Here is a 19,846-nt window from a genome sequence, read left to right on the forward strand (position 1 = left end):
ACTCCACGATTATAATGAACTGCAGTCTTACTTGGTGTACGAAGACGTCTACTGGGTTCTCGAGGACGCTTCCCTCCCAACTGGTCATTGAAATAAATCCGAAACCCATCCGCACATTAAACCATTTACAATAGCCCGCTCCATAAAGAACCCGGGATTCTTCCTCTTCTTCCGGCAATTTCCCTTGGTCGTCTGCGCCACTTTTACCCGCCCCTCCTGATTAAAAAAAAAAAAAAAAAAAAGTAAAATAACGTTGAGGATTACTACAAGTCTGTAACTTGCGTTACCCTCCATGCAAAACAAGCATGGTTCACATTCTGGTACGGTACTACTTGTATAGTCCTGATTTAGGACCGATTCCATTTCCACAACTCAACTCAAAAATACTTATTTTCTTCTCAATTGGGCAAGATAAACAGAAGAACAATCAGAATTGCACTATTAGCCCTCCCCCGCCCGCTGCACATGCACCGTTGTTTTCCAACTGCATTTAATTAAATAACTTTCTATCAAACTTAAATGACAGGTGTACAAATCACCAACCGTCCTCCCAAACTAAAATGGTTCTTACACAAACAAACAGCAGCCTAGAATGCATATGTGAATCAATGGGAGCGGCGTGTAACATTTTGGAGATCAAGTAATGGGTTAGCTCAGTGCCCCTCTGCGATCTGGCAAAAGAAGGCAATACGAAATATAAAGACTGAAATATTTTAAAATATATATTATATTATATATATATATTAAATAACCTTCGGCCATGTTTCACCGCGTGCCCTCTGTTCCAAACTTCTGAGATGAAAACTCTCTTTTGTAAGGTGATGTTCGGCATCAATTTAACATCCCGATTTCCAGCGATCACAAATACAGCTCGCATGGTGTTGCGTGCTTTCCCTCTTCTGATTTTTTCCTCCTTCTCTCTGTCTGTGCCCCCCGTGCTCACGTGACTTTGTCAATTAGATGCTTTCTTGCTACTAATTTCACTTCAGCTCCAGGAAAGGGGTGGGGATCAGGCGCAAGGCGGGGGGCGGGGGGCGGGGGCGGGATTGGGGGTTGGAGGTTTGGGGGGTGGGGGTGGCGGGGGAGCTGCGAGAGAGATAGCCAATAACCATTTCATCTGACCCGTCACCAAACCAATCAATAGAGGGGGAAAAATAAATCTCGCATAACCCTACAGCTAATTTGAACACTTCATGTGATTAAATTCGGTAGATTGGAAGTCCACTACCATTGATGTGTTTCCAGCGGTCCACCTCGAACCACTGGTCAAACTGAACATTTATTATTATTATTATAATTATTATTATTATTATTATTATTATTATTATTTTTTTTTTTTTTTTTTTAAATCAAAGTGGTGGTTTTTTTATTACGTTATTAATTACATTATCATTCTTTTTTTCAGATGCAAAAGCTGCCATCTGTGACGTTATTTATCCATATCCCCAAAGATCTTTGGTTTGAATGTTTTTTAAACATCTATGAAAAATGATTTAAAAAAAAAAAAAAAAAAACAAACAAACAAAAAAAAAAAACTTTAACAGCATATACCACACGTTAAGTGTTCAACCGCCAGCTATTTCCGGGAATATATATATATATATAAAAAAAATTTAAAAAGTTCGTTTTCAGTTAATCAATTACTGTTCTGTACATTTTATTTATATATATATATATATATATATATATATATATTATACACACACACACACTAATTTGGTATTAATGGGTGCAATCAGTTTAAAAACTGCAGCTTAGCATTACAGTATGTGTAGCCTAATCTACAACGCATTAATAATACATTAGAGAATGTAGAACATACAGTGGGAAATACTTCAGAAATAGCATGAATTCCTTATATGGCGCCAACTTCGCTGACTGTGTGTAAAGGTCAGCTTTTTAGAAGGTGCTTCTCTTTCTGACTTGCTACTTTTTTTTTTTTTTTTGGCATAGCGGTCACTGTGATCTCGACAGTTCCTGTATGAAAGAAATATGCAGCTTGGATCTTCGATACAAAAGTGAAAAGGGTAAAAACAACCCCCCCCCCCCCCCAAAAAAAAACAAACAAACAAAAAAAACAACACACAAGCAAAGGAGAAGCCCTATGCTGAAATTCCTTTGCCGTCTTCATCGGTAAATTTCCTATAGGCTATTTCAACAAAGACGCATTTCGAGGTCATCCCCCAAACTTGACTTCATAAAATAATGCATTCAAATACGCATGAATTATGGGGAAAATCATATGAGGCGTTTAAAGGGACACTATTTCCCATGTCATTTAAAAAAAAAAAAAAAAAAAAAAAAGCGCAAACGCGTTTCTTGAAATAAGATGCTTGACTCACCCTCACCTCGAAACACGATATTTAAACCTCTCAAACGTTTCTCATTATATTTGACCTCTCATTTACAAACCCAACAGTTGCATTCTCCTTCCAGATCAGATGTCTCAAGCATCACCAATACAAACATCACTTTACTGAATATTTTAAGGACAATTCTTCCACATCATGACTAACACTGTCTATCAACAATACCTGTCTTTTTATGTCAATACTGACAGTTTTGTTTCTAATAGTATATATTTGTTTTATTTTCTATTCTCGTTTTTAACTGCAAATTACCCAGGCACGGAACCTACTTCTCAAGACATTACCTTAACTTTTAGCAGTTGGCAATAGGCAAATAAGAATACTGAGAACACGCTCAATTGACCCAATTCTCAATGTTTCCATTAAGTTTAGTAAATAATCCTCAAATGCAATTCTGTAAATATTAGCTGCACATTTTAATTATGCAAAATGCATTGCACAGGCTGCACTATCAATCTGCTATCGATAGTATTTATGAATGTACTTCGTAAACATTGAATAAGATTCCACACAAATCAAATGTTTAAACACTTACTTTATTGTGGCAGCCCTTATTTGCCGATGGGTTTTACTACCGTTTTGAATGAGAAAGCGTATCAAACAGTAATAAAACCTTCAAAAAAGCGTCTGTTCTTAATTTTGTGAATAAAAAAATAAATAAAAAGACCTAGGCATTCAAATGCAATGTCGAGCCATAAAAACAACGGAATGTAAACATAAACTATGCCGAGTCGGTTTGAACGGTAGATCCTGGTTAAATTTACCCTCCGACACACACACACAAATCATCAATTGTTCAGGAGACACCCATTGCCTCGCCCCACCCCCTCGTTTCCTCCTACAAGTAGACAATACTGCCAGATGTTTTCCACCTTTTTTGTTTAAACGAGATTGAGTAAGAGTGGAGATGACCTATCACACCTACAAGCTTTAAGAACAATTCCGCATCATGTATATATTACAGATTCAGAAATTAACCGTGTGAAGCACAAAATTATTTTTCTTCATATTATTTTGTTTTTAATTTGTATTTTTTTTTTGTTTGCTTTTTAAATTGCCATTGGTAACTATTAACATAACATGTTTTAGATATACCAGTTCTGGCCTATGTATTGCAAAAATTGGGAAAATAAAAATCATAAAGGAAATGTTTGTGTTTTTTTGTTATTTCTTTTGACGATAAAACAGACCTCCTCAAATAACTAATCCCTTTCACGTAATGCCATCTAACAAATATTTGTCTCCGTAATCGTTCTACAATTTCAGTTCAGTTTGCTGTGGCTTGGTATATAATACTTTCTTAGCCGACTATTCATTCATTCATCATGCCGCTGTATGTTTATAAATAATGAGACAGAATTGCTTATACATCCGCCCTGAATTAGTCATTTTAATTGCGTGTTATCAAGCCAAGTGCCTGGAAGGTGCGCGTGGATATAACAGCTATTGTTTTTAATGTTACAATACGTATATTACAGGGAAGCGATCAGAAATGGGGGGGGGGGGGGCTTATGAAAATATATATGTGGCATTTTATGTTTCTGGGAGGAACAGGCGAATGGCACGGGAACAGCCTCCATTCTTGTCCACCTTTGCATTCAAGCAACCTTGGGAGTTATTTGCTACCAATGTGTTAAAACTGTTTTGACTATGCTTTCACAAAAACGAGGCAACTTGCATTTTGGAATAAAGAACTAGCGCATTCAATCTAGCCACCTGTGCTTTGAAATTGTATAGCCTAACATCCCCCTAACCCTAACCTGTTTAGCAAGCGAGTTTAAAACCAGCAAAATACTGGTAAGACAGAATTGGGCATTCGATTTGAAAAAGTGTCTCCTTATACGGGTGACACCTTCTGACTCATAATAATGTGACCCACTGGTTTCTTCACAAGTCGTATGTAAAACCATTACTTCTTGAAGGATACAGGACGGCACTAGGACAGCACCACAACCTTTGCAACTACAAAATGTAAATCGGCAGGCAGACCATTACTTCGATACACATTAGCAGCTGATAATACCTGGGCAGCAGAAACATTTAAAAAGGTAACTGAGGTAAAGCATATTACTCACAGTTTTATACTATTGACCTTTCGTTATGTGGTCTGATGTGCTATTGTTTAAAGGAGGATTTGAAACTACCGTTTTAATTGTAATATTTTTTAAATCATGTTTACTATTATAAAATTAGGCTGTTTGGAAATGTAAACAGCTTTGCTGTATATGTATTATTACAAACAAAATTGTATTTGCCGTTCACTGAAGGAAAAAAGAAAACTTGTGACATCAGTGGAGGAAACCCCTTGTTTGGGCGGTGACGTCAGACCTTGTCCTGCACTTTGTTTGAGCTCCAGCGTTGTACAGAGCCTGTATGTATTCAAGTGATGCCTGCAACAAAGGTAAGTGAGAACTTAAATATTGCACAGACAGCAGGCCAATGTTTGTAAAAAGTGTAATGGATGAATTAATCGTATTCAGTATTTACACAGACAACAACAATAAAAAGACAAACAAGAGTCCCGTACTCTGAGAACACAGGATCAGGTTTCCGAGATTCCACGGTGCTATTGTTTGGGTGAAGTTTTTGGAATGGTTGCGAGGACACCCAACATGAATTTGTTAAATGCAGCCTCAGAGCATTCGCAAATAGACAAAAAGGGCCGAATCGCAAAATAGAAAATAATGTAGGCCTAATGTTAACAGAAAAAAAGTTGTAATATGATCTCGCAAGAACAATGAATATATATTTTGGGGAGAAACGATTTAATAATATTTAATCGCAACAGAAGCTTAATTGAAGGCTTAAAAAGATATAGGCCCTATAACTTTATTAGATACATGTTTACCTCAGTTATTAGCTTGCTATTTTTGTTTATAGCCTACTTGCATATACACTTACATTTTTGGCAGCTATAGTCGCAATTGGTTGGTGAATTTGTTTTAACAGTTCGTTACAACCCAACCATTGTAATTGCAGGTAAAGTGTTTAAATCGCAGCCAATACATAAATAAGTGACTGACCTGGTTGTGAAGAGGCCGTGGGTGTGCTCATTGTCCGTAAAGCCTGTAAATATAAAAGTGGCGAGTGAGACAAAATGAAAATTCTACTATCACCACATCCATTTAGCGGGCTCATTTAATCGCCGATACACACAGACTGCCATCCACAGCTCTTTGATACTTTTATTTGTTTTTATTTTTATAGATTTTGGCTTACCTTGGTGATTGTAACAATTGAGTACCAGTAATCAGAAACCGTCAGTTAGACGAGTAAGGTACAACCTGTGCAAATTAAGTGGCGACCTTGCTTGCGATTTCTTTTGTATCATTCTCAGATGTATTGTCAATCGCTTTACAGACCAGTCTCGCAGATTAACAGTCACGCTGTAAGGTATTCTTTCCATCGATTAATATTTAATTGTAATACTGTAACTTGATGTCAGTTGCGTGCTAAAGCTAGTTCCAGGGTGTATGCTCTATTCGAGGATATATAGTTTTATTTTTAAACCTTTTTTAGATATGGGTTGCTCAAGTATTCTAACGCTTTTACCCTTAACAAGGGAACCAGCATCTATACTGGTCTTGAAGAGGCGTGACTTTCCTCCCACGAATCTCACCTGTAGCCCTTAACAACACTTTACATATTAAAACGTGGCTATGATTGGGCATGTTGTCAAACTCGTGTTTCCTGAACACCCGCATAAACAGAATGAGTAATGAACACTTTCATTTGACAATCAAACTAAATTGATTAAGAACAAGTTAACTGATTTATTGTTTTAGTTCTTTTAAAACATTTCCAAAAAAAAGTATAACCTTGAGGGACCCTATTCATAAAGTATTAACTCATGAGCTATTTTTTATAAAGCACATTTTAATGCATTTCACTTTTCTAGACTGTCAAAGAAAGCCCAGTCTAATAATGTTATATGAACCTCAAACTTGATTTATTTAATCAGAAAAACAACTCCAAGATGATGCTTGAATGTATTGTTACAATAAGAAAAGAAATTCAGATAACACGTTTATTATTATTTAAAACACGTTTCTTATTTACTTTTACAATTGCTGGCTTAAGAACAACTAAGCTTTATAACCCCCCTGGTATTTCTGATTGTCTTTTTTCAATCCTAATTGGGTTGTAGTGTAATACAATCATTTTCTTTTATTTTAATTAAAGAAACTCTATTCTTAGCAGCATAAAAGTTTAAAAGAAACCACAAGATATCTTGGTCACAATTGTGTGTGTTTTTGTTTTTAGTACTAAAGCTACTATATATTACATCCATGACATTCTTTGCATTTTAATGTATTGTTTTTATAATATTTAGAACAGGAATAAAATCTGCATTTTTATTAGGTAGTTCATATGGTACAGATAAGTACGTTATAACAAGGTGAATATAAATCCTGTGCTTTCAATACGATGAGGTTTCAGTCAGGGCAGACAGTAGTGTTGTGGCTCAGTGTCTGGGATCTCATGTTTCCTATTGGCTATTTTAAGGCTGATGTTAGACTCCTTTGTGAATAGCCCGGTCTCATCTGAGCATCTTTTCTTTAATAGCCACACACATTTTTTAGCTAAATACTGTAGAGATAAACGTTCTAGTAAGATGCGGATGAAGTGAACTCTTCTAATCTTAATGTGAATAGACAGTGGTTTCAGCCAGAACAGTATCTAGCGGCAGTAAACCACAATTTCTCCCTCTACCAGCCTGTCTTGCCAGGTTTGCTGTTATAGGTTAAAGCGAGGAGGCAACCCCGATATTAGGCCAGATAAGAAATGAGATAACATGTACCACTGCACTGTAACCTGACAACACAGTTTGAATAGGACATGTAAACCAAGCTCTTACCTTCCCCTGTAAGACACCATCTGTTAGCAATCTAACATCAAACTCTTAAGAATCCACTTGCGACTATTGCTCCTTATGTGCTTGCCTTGGCTTTTACGTGTTTCAAATTTTTGTTTGTTTTACAATTTGTCTCCTTTATTACTAGATCGCAACAGCTCCTCTGTTGTGCTGTGGTGTGGATCGTTGTTTTCTGGCTTACGAATAGCTACATAATTTATAAAGAATGATAAAATATGCAAGCACGGAGCAAGATACGTGGATTTTCAAACGGGTTTGAATTTTCCAGACAGGTACGAAGACATGAAACTAATTGCAGGTATCCTGGCAGGGGTGGATTAACGCACGGGCCTGCAGGGCCCATGCCCAGGGGCCTCAGCCACTTAGGGGACCCCCAGTAAAACTCACTGTAACCGGTGGATCAAAATATAGCAGTAAATAAATATAGCAAAAATTCTGCAATAAATACATATTCTTTAATATAATATAATAATGGATGAATACAATATCCAGGTGTTTGTAAGTATATCGGAATTTTGTCACTGAAAGATCTCTCCGTTATCAAATCAAATACAGTACTACGTCTGTTTTCCACAAACTACACACACGCACGCACGCACGCGCGCACACCTCGGGCCTCTAATATGCAAATAAGTGATGTGTGATTGGTCAGATGCTAAGAGTGTGCGTGGTGTTGTTGTAAATTTGCTACCTGTGTGAACTCGCTAAACAATCCAGTTACTTGCTAAGTTTCTTTAGTTTTGAAAAGATATTTGACTTGAGTGCATGGAGTCATGGAAGTAACTATTTAGTGTGAATATAAACTAAACAAGTCTTAATCCACCTCTGTATCCTGCACTATATATATGACACATTTATGTAGTGCATTATTTCTTACTTTAACTTTTTGATTCGCAAATTAAGAAAAACAATATAAAAAGGATCTAAAGGTGGTTTGAATGTAGTTATATAAAAATAACAAATTATATATTTTGACCATTGCTTGCTTTAGAATCCATAAATATAAAAGCAAAATACCACAGGGCTACTACAATACAGCCTCAATATCGACTCTGATTAGAAATAAAATAACACAAGTAATATGTCCACATTGATTTAAGAATAGCTGGAGAGAGGGGAGGAAGGGGGGGGGGTTGGTTAAAGCTAAGACATACTAACTGTATTTCAGCAAAATTTATATCTTAACATCTGTAGTGTTTGCAGAATAAATTATGCTAAAAGCAGTTTTTGTAAATGATAGCCTGGACTAAAAGTTGTTAAGTACTGTTTATCTTTGGACTTTTGGCTAGCCTACAGTGTAATATTTTAAAATATGATTTGTCTGTATTCAAAACCTATTTAAGTATATCCTGTTTTTATTTTAAATAAAATCTGTATTGATTGAATCCAGAACATGTCTGGTGTTGTTTATTCACTGTTGAAATACTACATTTTCTTCTTCAAGTAAACTAAGATATTTTTTTATGTTTTGAACGGATAACCCATATTAGTTATGTCTACAGCTCTGGTACAAAATAGCTCTTGGCAAATAAATGACTGTATTATGATCAACACATTCTTTATCACACTGTATAAAATGTATTATATAAATTGTTTTTCATTCTGTGCAGTTGGGTGTTTACAAGATTATCAATGTGCTTAAATTAGCAAACCAATGTTTCCGTAAAGGACAAACAACAGTAAGTGGTAAATCGGTAAACATAATTCACTGTTTCGAGTGCCGTTTGGCAAGAAAAACAGGATTGTTTCTTACCCATTCAACACTTTCGAGTTTTTTATGCCAGTGTGGCATTTGAAATGTTAGTTGCGTTCTGATTCACTGTGGTTTTGTTAACCAGTTTTCTGTGGATCCGTAGCACTAAGTGGAGATTCGTTAATCAACAATATATCTGCCCCACACGGGTGTGCAATTTTTGAAAAAACTTCTTGTCCAAGGAACAAAATGCTAGAAAATATACTTGCCTCCTCCCCATCGCACAAAACGCACACAAAAAAGAATGTAACTTGTAGGATTTTGGCTTTTATTTAACAGTGAACTCAATCAATTAATTAGTGATTAACAGGGGCGGATCTAGCCTTGTAGCCTGCTTGATTCACTAAATTCTTCAAGAAACACAAAAGGTTCCCTGTGACCCCACCTCACCTCAACAAATGTATAACATACTTTAAGGAAATGTTCCTTTCAGTGCAATTTGGAACACATTTGCTAGTAAATTGAAGTAACGTACTACAATAAGAAATACTTGGAGTTATTTTTTTCTGGTTTTTTTTGTCTGTTTTTTTTCCACTCTTTCTCTAAGTGAATTCCAACTCCTGATGTACAGGTGTTTTAGTTTGTTGCATCACAGATACAAAATCATTACTGCTGCTTTGTGGAATTCTGATTTTTCTTGACGTTCTTTCAGTTTTCTAACTGCTGAACCCCAGATTTTTAAAGGACTTGTGAATAACCTGCCATGTTTATCTGCATTTTTACTATTTTTCTATCAAAATACATGCAATATTTACTGTAGGCTCCATCAAAATTTTTTATTTCTAATGTACTTTTTTTTTTTTTTTTTAGAACATAAGAAAGTTTACAAACGAGAGGAGGCCATTCGGCCCATCTTGCTCGTTTAGTTGTTAGTAGCTTACTGATCCCAGAATCTCATCAAGCAGCTTCTTGAAGGATCCCAGGTTGTCCGCTTCAACAACATTACTGGGGAGTTGGTTCCAGACCCTCACAATTCTCTGTGTAAAAATGTGCCTCCTATTTTCTGTTCTGAATGCTCCTTTATCTAATCTCCATTTGTGACCCCTGGTCCTTGTTTCTTTTTTCAGGTCGAAAAAGTCCCCTGGGTCGACATTGTCAATACCTTTTAGAATTTTAAATGCTTGAATCAGATCACCGCGTAGTCTTCTTTGTTCAAGACTGAATAGATTCAATTCCTTTTAAACCCGGGATAATTCTGGTTGCTCTTCTTTGCACTCTTTCTATAGCAGCAATATCCTTTTTGTAATGAGGTGACCAGAACTGAACACAATATTCTAGATGAGCTTTTACTAATGCATTGTAAAGTTTTAACATTACTTCCCTTGATTTAAATTTGACACTTTTCACAATATAGCCAAGCATCTTGTTGACCTTTTTTATAGCTTCCCCACATTGTCTAGATGAAGACATTTCTGAGTCAACATAAACTCCTAGGTCTTTTTCATAGAGTCCTTCTTCAATTTCAGTATCTCCCATATGATATTTATAATGCACATTTTTATTGCCTGCGTGCAGTACCTCACACATTAAATGCCATTTGCCATGTGTCTGTCCAGTTCTGAATGCTGTCTCTAGATCATTTTGAATGCTGCTGCAACAGTGTTTGCCACTCCTCCTATTTAGAGTGTACAACATTTTAGTTATTTTTCCTTATCTCTTGCCCAATGATGGCTAACTGGAATACTGCTGCAGCAGGGTGATCCTGGTTTCATACACTTCTAATTAGTTGACCCTGTGGGTTTTCTACTTGCACCTACAACTATGGCATCACCCTATAGAATTAACTAATTTTGCTTCATAAAGTCGAATGAAAACTGCTGAATAATATTATGTTAACATAATGAATTCTATACCACTTTGTAGTTTTCCATAATCTATTAAACAGACAAATTGAAAAATGTGACATCAAAATCTAACATGAAATACCGTACTGCTATTATGGCTTCTGGTAGATGTCATTTTGTAGTGTCTTTGATTCACATGACATTGAATTTAAATATAAATTGTTCATATAGATTTCAATTCTTTAATTCTCAATCCAAAAAAAATCTAGGTGATGTAAAACTTTTGGTCACAGCTGTATGTTTACAGTACCGAGTGAAATTGCAAAGACAAAGTTTCAGTGTAGATCTATTTCAAATATAATTCATATTTTTTGCTTCCTTTGGCACTTTTTTTTACACAAATAAAACCAAAAATATTACTTTAAATCAAATCTGCATGAAAATATAACACTTGTTAATGGAAATTAAGTTTTCTCTTAATGGGAGGGGGGTAGAGAGATATTCTAACAAGTTGTCCTGAATCCTGAAGGAAGGATCTACTTTTATCTATAGTGTACATAAACATGATTATCAATAAACTTTAAAGAAAGAGCTACTCGCCAAAAGGCAAACTTGGATTGCCAATTAATTGATGTTCTACAGTTATTTAGTGAAAAGTTATTTTAGCTCACCTATTCCTTTTTAGTTTTATTGATTATCAAACTATATCCACTCAAATTACAGTAGTTGGACTTTGGATAAATGCAGTTTCTCGAATGAAATGAATACCAAAAAAAAGGGGCTCCAGAGTGGCGCATCCGGTAAAGGCGCTCCGCTTGGAGTGCAGGATGCACTCTATAGTCTGGACGTCGCCGGTTCCAGGCTATTCCACAGCCGACCGTGGATGGGAGCTCCCAGGGGGCGGTGCACAATTGGCCGAGCGTCGCCCGGGGGGAGGGAGAGTTAGGTCGGCCAGGGTGTCCTCGGCTCACTGTGCACCAGCAACCCCTGTAGTCTGGCCGAGCGCCTGCGGGCTTGCCTGTAAGCTGCCCGAGAGCTGCGTTGTCCTCCGACGCTGTAGCTCTTGGATGGCTGCATGGTGAGTCCACAGTGTGAAAAAAAGCGGTCAGCTGACGACACACGCTTTGGAGGACAGCGTGTGTTCGTCTTCACCCTCCTGAGTCAGTGCAGGGCTGGTAGCTGTGAACTTAGCCTAAAAACTAATTGGCCATTCTAAATTGGGAGAAAATAATAAAAAATAATTGGCAACGACTAAATTAAAAAAAAAAATGTTAAACAAATTTTGGAGATTCTGTTCCATTTACTGATGAATCCACTATATTTTGCTTTCTTGGATAACAATTTGATCCAAACACTAATTTGTATTTATAATAAACAAACCACTGATCTCTGTTAAGTTTTAAATTTCCTTCCACTTAATTGTCTCCTAATATATATATATATATATATATATATATATATATATATATATATATATATATATATATATATAATATAATTGTTTTGTAACATTTGTACTCCATTAGGCCGTTCACTAACTGCTTTGATAACATTATTCCAAGAAGGTTTCCATTTGCAGAATCTACAGCTGCTGATTTACAGACAGAAATAAACTGAAGGTACTTGACTGTTGTTGTCTGATTTTCATAAACTTGACACAGAGGGCCATATTTTAATGTTCTAAATGGTGGCAGTATTTAGATCCACTACTGTTTGAAACTGAATACATTCAACTGCCTTGCTGGTCCTGTCAATTATTTTGGATAATTTGCTGCCTGCTTGAGAGTCTGTTGGTGGCACAAATGACTGTCCGCTAATAACTGTATAAAGTCACTAGTGTCTTCCTGGGGTTGCAGACCCAGGTTTACACTCTTTTAAAGTGCATTAAAAAAATGCTTACTAGAATCTGGGTAAAAAATCAGAAACAAACGCTTACTAGAAGCACCGGGTAAATGAATCAGAAACAAACAAAAAAGCATTAAGATATCTGTAAAAGTATTTTTCTTCCTTTTATTACTATTTTGTAAAATTAGCTTTTTATAAACTTAACCTACATCTAATATGCCTGCAATACATTTTTTTTTTAAAAAAAACCCTTTTTAATAATAATATATTTTGATATCAGTAATAACATAATCCAGTAGAAACTGGGAAATTTTGTTGTTTCTGCTTGTATTATCTCTACATATGCTTAAAAAAAAAAAAAAGCCTGCACTGAGGCTGATTTTGCTGATAGAAATGTTCTTCATTTCCTTCTAATAGGAGAATGGTTTTATGTGATAAAGCCTCCAGCTGACTCACTGATGAAAACACGCTACCAGAAAGAAGGCGGCAATGCTTCCACATTAGCACACATCCAAAGACCGATTTCTCATGAGCATTATAGTGTATGGTATGTTTGCACTGTGCATACATTTAGGATAATCTATACGATTTAAATCCCTGAAAAAATAAAGCCAAGGACCTGTTTACCATGAAACTGTTGCTGCCATTACAATTCAATTTGTATTTTACATAATTTCACTTTGATTTGTATCATGCATCTCTATAGCTCTACAATCTATCGTGCAATAACAATACCAGTAATATCGATGTTGTTGGCAGAGAAAAGGCATTGCTTGTTTAGAGAACATGTGCATTTTAGATATAATATTTTCAATGTAGAAACACAAGATAGCTGCTCTGTATAAACTATCCCCATAGGAACAAAGATAAAGACATCAATCAGTTTCCAGCTGTAAACCGTCTCATCAATCTGCTCTTGTGAAGACCAATCACCATTACTGGCCACCCTATGCTGTATAATTAAGCCTTTGTTCATCTCAGGGAAAGCTGGTTACTGATTGCTTGAAATGAACTGCATGACCGTTCCCCTGATGTCACCTCTCATCTTTAATTTGATGATCTTGCATATCCATCATGTACTCTATTTTTAGAGACAAGATATCAATAATATTCTCTGTTTAAATTTCAGCAGCAAAAGTATCAGTACTGGTAAAATACACGCAAGGATCACCTGCAGCTGCATCTTGCTGTGGTGCACACACTAAGCGTGGCTTAGACATTGGGACAACATTAAGAAGGATTTATTTTATTTAAAAAATTAAAATAAATAAGAAACTGCAGTACTGGGACCTAGTACTAAAACACCCAAAACAAATTACATTTCACTGAAGCATTTTTAGGGCTACTGGCCCTGTTTCAGTGTCCAGATAGGCACATTAAGATTTAATTATAATCAATTTGCTTTATATAGGCAGCTGTCCAGGTATCAGCAACTTTCACTAAATCACTGACCATCCTTTTTTGGAGATGCAGTCCCCTCAACAGATTCCATTGACTAAGCACATCCTTCACTACAGCTGACTTGGCATTTAAATTACTAGTTTGATGATCAATATTTTTCCTCCGTGGTTTTCTTTCGACTGTACACATAAGGTCAACCATTGTAAAGTTTATGCAAGTGAAACTATGGCAACGTCACATAGCCTTTTGAAGTAGATATCTAAATCTGGTTCAGTGTTCAAGCACAGAAAGGTTTATTGATCCAGTAAAAACTACAAGTGTAGCTCAACACCTAAGGATCATAGCACACAGTCTGCTGACTATATCTACAGTATGCATCACATGTAGCTGGGGCTAAAGATAAGACAAATGGATGCATAAGTAACTTACTATATAGCAGTTCTGATATTGAAATATCTGCGGAACGTCAATACAGATATTTAGTAGGGTACAGTAGTGATCTATATGGATGTCTTAATTCAGCACTCCGGTCAGCGACATCATACATCATCTTATGTCATAGGAGGGCCTTCCAGTATTGTTTAATGCTATTTGACTGTACCTATGTATCTTCACACTAGGGTATACTGTATCATTTTGGCAGTCATATTCAATGAATTAAATTCACTACAAAATGTACCTATTTGAAGGAATAGAAAGGCACCCTTAACTAATGCATAGAGAAGGCTTGGAGCTTTGATGCAGATCATACAGGCCACGTAATTATGCAATATTGCAAAAAACAAAACAAAAAATATATACAGAATATTTAACCACTCTAAAAGTGGATCTAGATACCCCTTGTAATTATATAAGTTTACACATCTATATTTTGTTTGTGTATAAAACATGTTAAACATGTTTATTTATTTGCAAATGTAAATACAATATATTCAAGCAGTTCTACGTGTTTTGTGTCAGTTTGTCTTTATGTTGCCATTTTAGGCATGTCTTAGAAATGGCAAAGTATCTTCTATTTAAAAAACTTTTGACCGGAAATAGAAAATGAATGGCTGATGTAACAAATAGTTCAATGCAACACAATCGCGCGCGTTATTTAGAAAAAAAACCCCCAAAAAACAATAAAAACACTCATTGTATTTTGTAAATGCTTACGTGCAGCAGTCAACTGTAACATAACACTAGGCAATATTACAATAGCAGTATACATATCACATTACATTATAGAAATAGATTTTTTAATGATTAAAATGCAAAACAAAAGCACTACAGCTATAACGTTCGTAAAGGAAATTATTATTATTATTATTATTATTATTATTATTAGCTGAGATTATTAGCTGGTTTGGTGTCATAAAATATAATTTTGGATAATAATTAAAATACATATATTTTACAGCTTTAAGAAATCATTTCTTATAAAAGGATATTTTTCTCTAGACAATTTCATTACATCAAAAAGGAAAACTTATTTGTTACTAACTTACAATTTTAGATGCCAAAAAACCGTTTCTTAACATTCATAAGTTTTTTTTTCATTTTTTTTTTTAGTATAATAAACTAATAATAGTTTTAGCCAATGAACTGCATTTTTGGCAACAACAAAAAAGCGCTTTAACATAATTTCAAATTGAATTACGTAATAGATATTTAGATACATACATCTTTAAAACTATTCATGATATGATATTTAATGTAGTATCATACACTATATTAGTTCTAACAACGTATCAGTAGTAGCAGTCGTAGTAATATACAATTACAAAAGTTATATATAATTACACTTGTATTATATAAAAGAACCAAGCAGCACTGGTCTGTATATGCGATATGCATGCTGTATACACAAGACGGGCAACTACCATATAAATAAATATAAAAATGCACAATATTTCTCTACAGGGATGATCAAAATGGTGGTCTTACGGTTGATATACCTAGAATATAGAAATACATACACATTTTAGACTAAATAAATGTAGTTTGAATAGGCCTACTTCAAAACAAAAGCCACAACTAATTACAATTATTTAAACCTACGGACTATTAAAGGTGAAAAAGTACTTTATTGAACCTGTGCTTAACAGTGCACAGCAATACACAGCACTAAGTTCAACAGGAGCTGCCATGTTGTTACTGATCACATTCCACGTTTTCCAAAATTACAAGCGGTGTCGGTTCGCTACCTCTGTCATACAGTACTGGACCAGTTTATGCGGCTCCTTTTAAATATGATAAAAATGTTACGCATAAGAAAACGCAATTTGTCGTTTTGTATTAAATGCCGCCCCCTTGCGCTTAAGCACCGCAAACCCCACAGGCTGAACCGAGCTTAGTAAAATAGTCTTAAAAAAATACGTGTCACAAAGTTACAGTTTCTAACCCAACAGACCTATTTCACTCACTGCCAGGCCATGGTGAGCTACTACTAAGTACTAGTGAGCCCACAGCGGTTCTGTCATTCTCGTGTCCCTATAGTAAAGGACACCAGCTCTCGAACTCGTTTGTCTATTTTGTTTCTGATAATTCATTTATTGTTGGATGTCTGCCAATGGGTTTGGCATTCTGTTGATTGTAAAACCATCAAATGTGAACCCGGAAGAGCATTAAACATGCTAACATCTTCTGTGTGTTTTCCAGCACAGCACATACTGCTTTTTTTTTCCGGTATTCAGTTGCATGCCCCAGCAAATCAGAGTTAATGTAACCATGTTCATTGTAATGAAGAAAGGAGTATGCAGCAGCTTACCTATTGATCGCCATTGCCGTAGCGACTAATTATTTCTGGAAAACTGATGTTTTCACTTCCTGAGTTGCGGGACTTGTAGCTGTAGTTGAAATACGTAGTAGCGGGTAAATTCAATTGATGGCTACAGTTGACAGAACCGCTGAGATTCTGCTCAAACCACGTGCTCACCTGTTCTCTGCACTTCAGCATAGACTATTGGGCTAGGCAGGGGAGCGCCAGATTGAAACGGTTTCTGTTTTCTACAGCTGTGAGCAAAAGTAATGCACCACCTAGAATTTTAGTTAATTCTATAGGGTGGTGCAAAACGTTTGGCCATAGCTGTATACTGATAAGTCTACTTTTCTTTTGAATGAAGCGAACTGATTATTTTACAGACTTTGGGTATATGCTGGATATGACACTTTTTTGTTTTCTAAGGTATTATCTATATAAATACAGACACTTGAAACCCCATCGTTTATTATGATGCTTACACACAGTAGATACAAAGTTATTAAAACCACTAACAAAAGTCACGTTAAAAAATGAGAAAAAAAGAAAAATCTTTATAGAACCAAACCAGTTTGTTTTTAGTTTCTCCAAGCCACGTGTAAAATGTATTTCTTTTATTTATTAAAGGACTGTGAAACTGAAAGGCAGCTGAATCATTTGTGGTTCCTATGTAGGTCACCTTTATTGTTCAAATTTACAATTTTGCATTTCAATTTAAAAGGAAGTTTGAAAGGACATGAGGGAGACAGAAATGAGCATTGCTAAGGGGGGCTAAAACCAATTCCAAAAAGTTTTTCCAATATTATAACAGCAAAAGAATATTCAAGGAGGAGGTAAAATGTCTAAGAAATACAAATGGCAAAAACATAGATGAAGAGAAAATAATAGCAAATATATTAAATGATTACTTTTCACAAGTTTTAACAACAGAGGAGACGAACAACATGCCCCACATGTCGTCCTGTTCCTATCCAGTTTTAAATAACTTGAGCATAACAGAGGCAGAAGTGTTAAAGGGACTAGGAGCTCTTAAAATAAACAAATCCCCTGGGCCGGATGAGATCCTCCCAGTAGTACTCAAGGAAATGAAATAAGTTATTTACAAACCGCTAACCAAGATCATGCAACAGTCTTTTGACACAGGGGTTGTACCGACAGACTGGAGAATTGCAAACGTAATACCAATTCACAAAAAAGGGAGACAAAACCAAACCAGGTAACTACAGACCAATAAGCCTGACTTCTATTATATGGAAACTTATGGAAACTATAATAAGATCCCAAATGGAAAATTACCTATGTGGTAATAGTATCCTGGGAGACAGTCAGTATGGCTTTAGGACAGGGAGGTCGTGTCTAAGTAACCTGCTTGATTTTTTTTGAGGATGCAATATCAACAATGGATAATTGCAAAACATATGACATGGTTTATTTAGATTTCCAAAAAGCTTTTGACAAAGTCCCGGATAAAATATTAATACTCAAACTGAATGCAGTAGGGATTCAAGGAAATGCATGCACATGGATTAGGGAGTGGTTAACATGTAGAAAACAGAAATTACTGATTAGAGGAGAAACCTCAAAATGGAGTGAGGTAACCAGTGGAGTACCACAGGGATCAGTATTAAGTCCTCTGCTATTCCTAATCTATATTAATGACTTAGATTCTGGTATAGTAAGCAAACTTGTTAAATTTGCAGATGACACAAAAATAGGAAGAGTGGCAAACACCGTTGCAGCAGCAAAGGTCATTCAAAATGATCTAGACAGCATTCAGAACTGGGCAGACACATGGCAAATGACATTTCATACAGAAAAATGTAAAGTACTGCACGCAGGCAATAGAAATGTGCATTATAAATACCATATGGGAGATACTGAAATAGAAGAAGGAATCTATGAAAAAGACCTAGGAGTTATGTTGACTCAGAAATGTCTTCATCTAGACAATGTGAAAGGTGATGAATTTAAATCAAGGGAAGTAATGTTAAAACTTTGCCGTGCATTAGTAAGACCTCATCTAGAATATTGTGTTCAGTTCTGGTCACCTCGCTACAAAAAGGACTTGAGGGACTTTTCTGACCTGAAAAAAGAAACAAGGACCAGGGGTCACAAATGGAGATTAGATAAAGGGGCATTCAGAACAGAAAATAGGAGGCACTTTTTACACAGAGAATTGTGAGGGTCTGGAACCAACTCCACAGTAATTTTGTTGAAGCTGACACCCTGGGGTCCTTCAAGAAGCTGCTTGATGAGATTCTGGGATCAATAAGCTACTAACAATCAAATGAGCAAGATGGGCCGAATGGCCTCTTCTTGTTTGTAAACTTTCTATGTTCTTAAATAGAACAATGTAAAAACCTCGCTAAATAATTATAATAAAAAGATAAACAACTTGATACTGTTTATTTCATAAATAAGATACAATTTACATGCATTTGGGGGTGTGGACATTTTTAGTACTACTTTGTCAAATAAATATTAATAATGTTTGCTTTAAAATGTATTTGGATATTAAAAAATAAAATAAAATAAATAACTGAAACAAACGTTGCTTTTGGAATTTCTGTGCCATCTGGTGTCAGTACTGGGTACTGCATGTCCAAAGGTTTTGCACCACTCTATAGAATTAACTCATTTTGCTTCATAAAGTCGAATGGAATCTGCTGAACAATGTTATGTTAACATACTGAATTACATATCGCTTTGTAGTTTCCGATATACTTAAAAAACTGACAAATTAAAAAGATGTGACATTTCGAAATCTAACATGAAATGCTGTACTAAACTGTATGATTCGCCATGTTTCAGAATAGACCCTTATCAAGCCGTGTGCTCCAACGAGCAGGTGTTTCAGAATAGACCCTTATTAAGCCGTGTGCTCCAACGAGCAGATGTTTCAGAATAGACCCTTATCAAGCCGTGTGCTCCAACGAGCAGATCTGGCTGCCATTCAGAAAAGGACCAGGTGGCCAATAAATTACTAGCTGGCATTTCTCAGTATGACTCTACAGGATGTCTTAATAGAGTACATGACAGCGGGAACTGTTAAAAAAATTAAACTTCCGAGCTCTAAGA

General features: G+C 35.8%; 2 protein-coding genes across 5 annotated transcripts in view; one reads left to right on the plus strand and one right to left on the minus strand.

Annotated features, from left to right (window-relative positions):
- The window catches only part of LOC117402382 (protein lin-28 homolog B-like), a 52,502-nt gene extending 46,540 nt beyond the window's left edge, over positions 1-5,962 (minus strand). The window contains exons 1-3 of one of the 4 annotated variants that reach the window (XM_059024625.1): positions 5,589-5,962; positions 5,393-5,435; positions 32-216 (exon numbers count right to left, since the gene is read on the minus strand). In XM_059024625.1, the coding sequence (XP_058880608.1) occupies positions 32-216; positions 5,393-5,423 (216 nt within the window). In that variant the 5' untranslated portion in view covers positions 5,424-5,435; positions 5,589-5,962. Of the gene's footprint in view, positions 1-31; positions 217-571; positions 652-752; positions 960-2,904; positions 3,163-5,392; positions 5,436-5,588 lie in introns of those variants that run through there. The other 3 variants (XM_059024626.1, XM_034003462.3, XM_059024627.1) reach the window with 3 other exon arrangements.
- The window catches only part of hace1 (HECT domain and ankyrin repeat containing E3 ubiquitin protein ligase 1), a 71,504-nt gene continuing 56,327 nt past the window's right edge, over positions 4,670-19,846 (plus strand). The window contains exon 1 of the mRNA XM_059024623.1: positions 4,670-4,770. Within this exon, the coding sequence (XP_058880606.1) occupies positions 4,743-4,770 (28 nt within the window). The 5' untranslated portion in view covers positions 4,670-4,742. The remainder of the gene's footprint in view (positions 4,771-19,846) is intronic.

This window comes from Acipenser ruthenus, chromosome 5 (genome assembly GCF_902713425.1).
Source record: "Acipenser ruthenus chromosome 5, fAciRut3.2 maternal haplotype, whole genome shotgun sequence".
NCBI lineage: Eukaryota > Metazoa > Chordata > Actinopteri > Acipenseriformes > Acipenseridae > Acipenser > Acipenser ruthenus.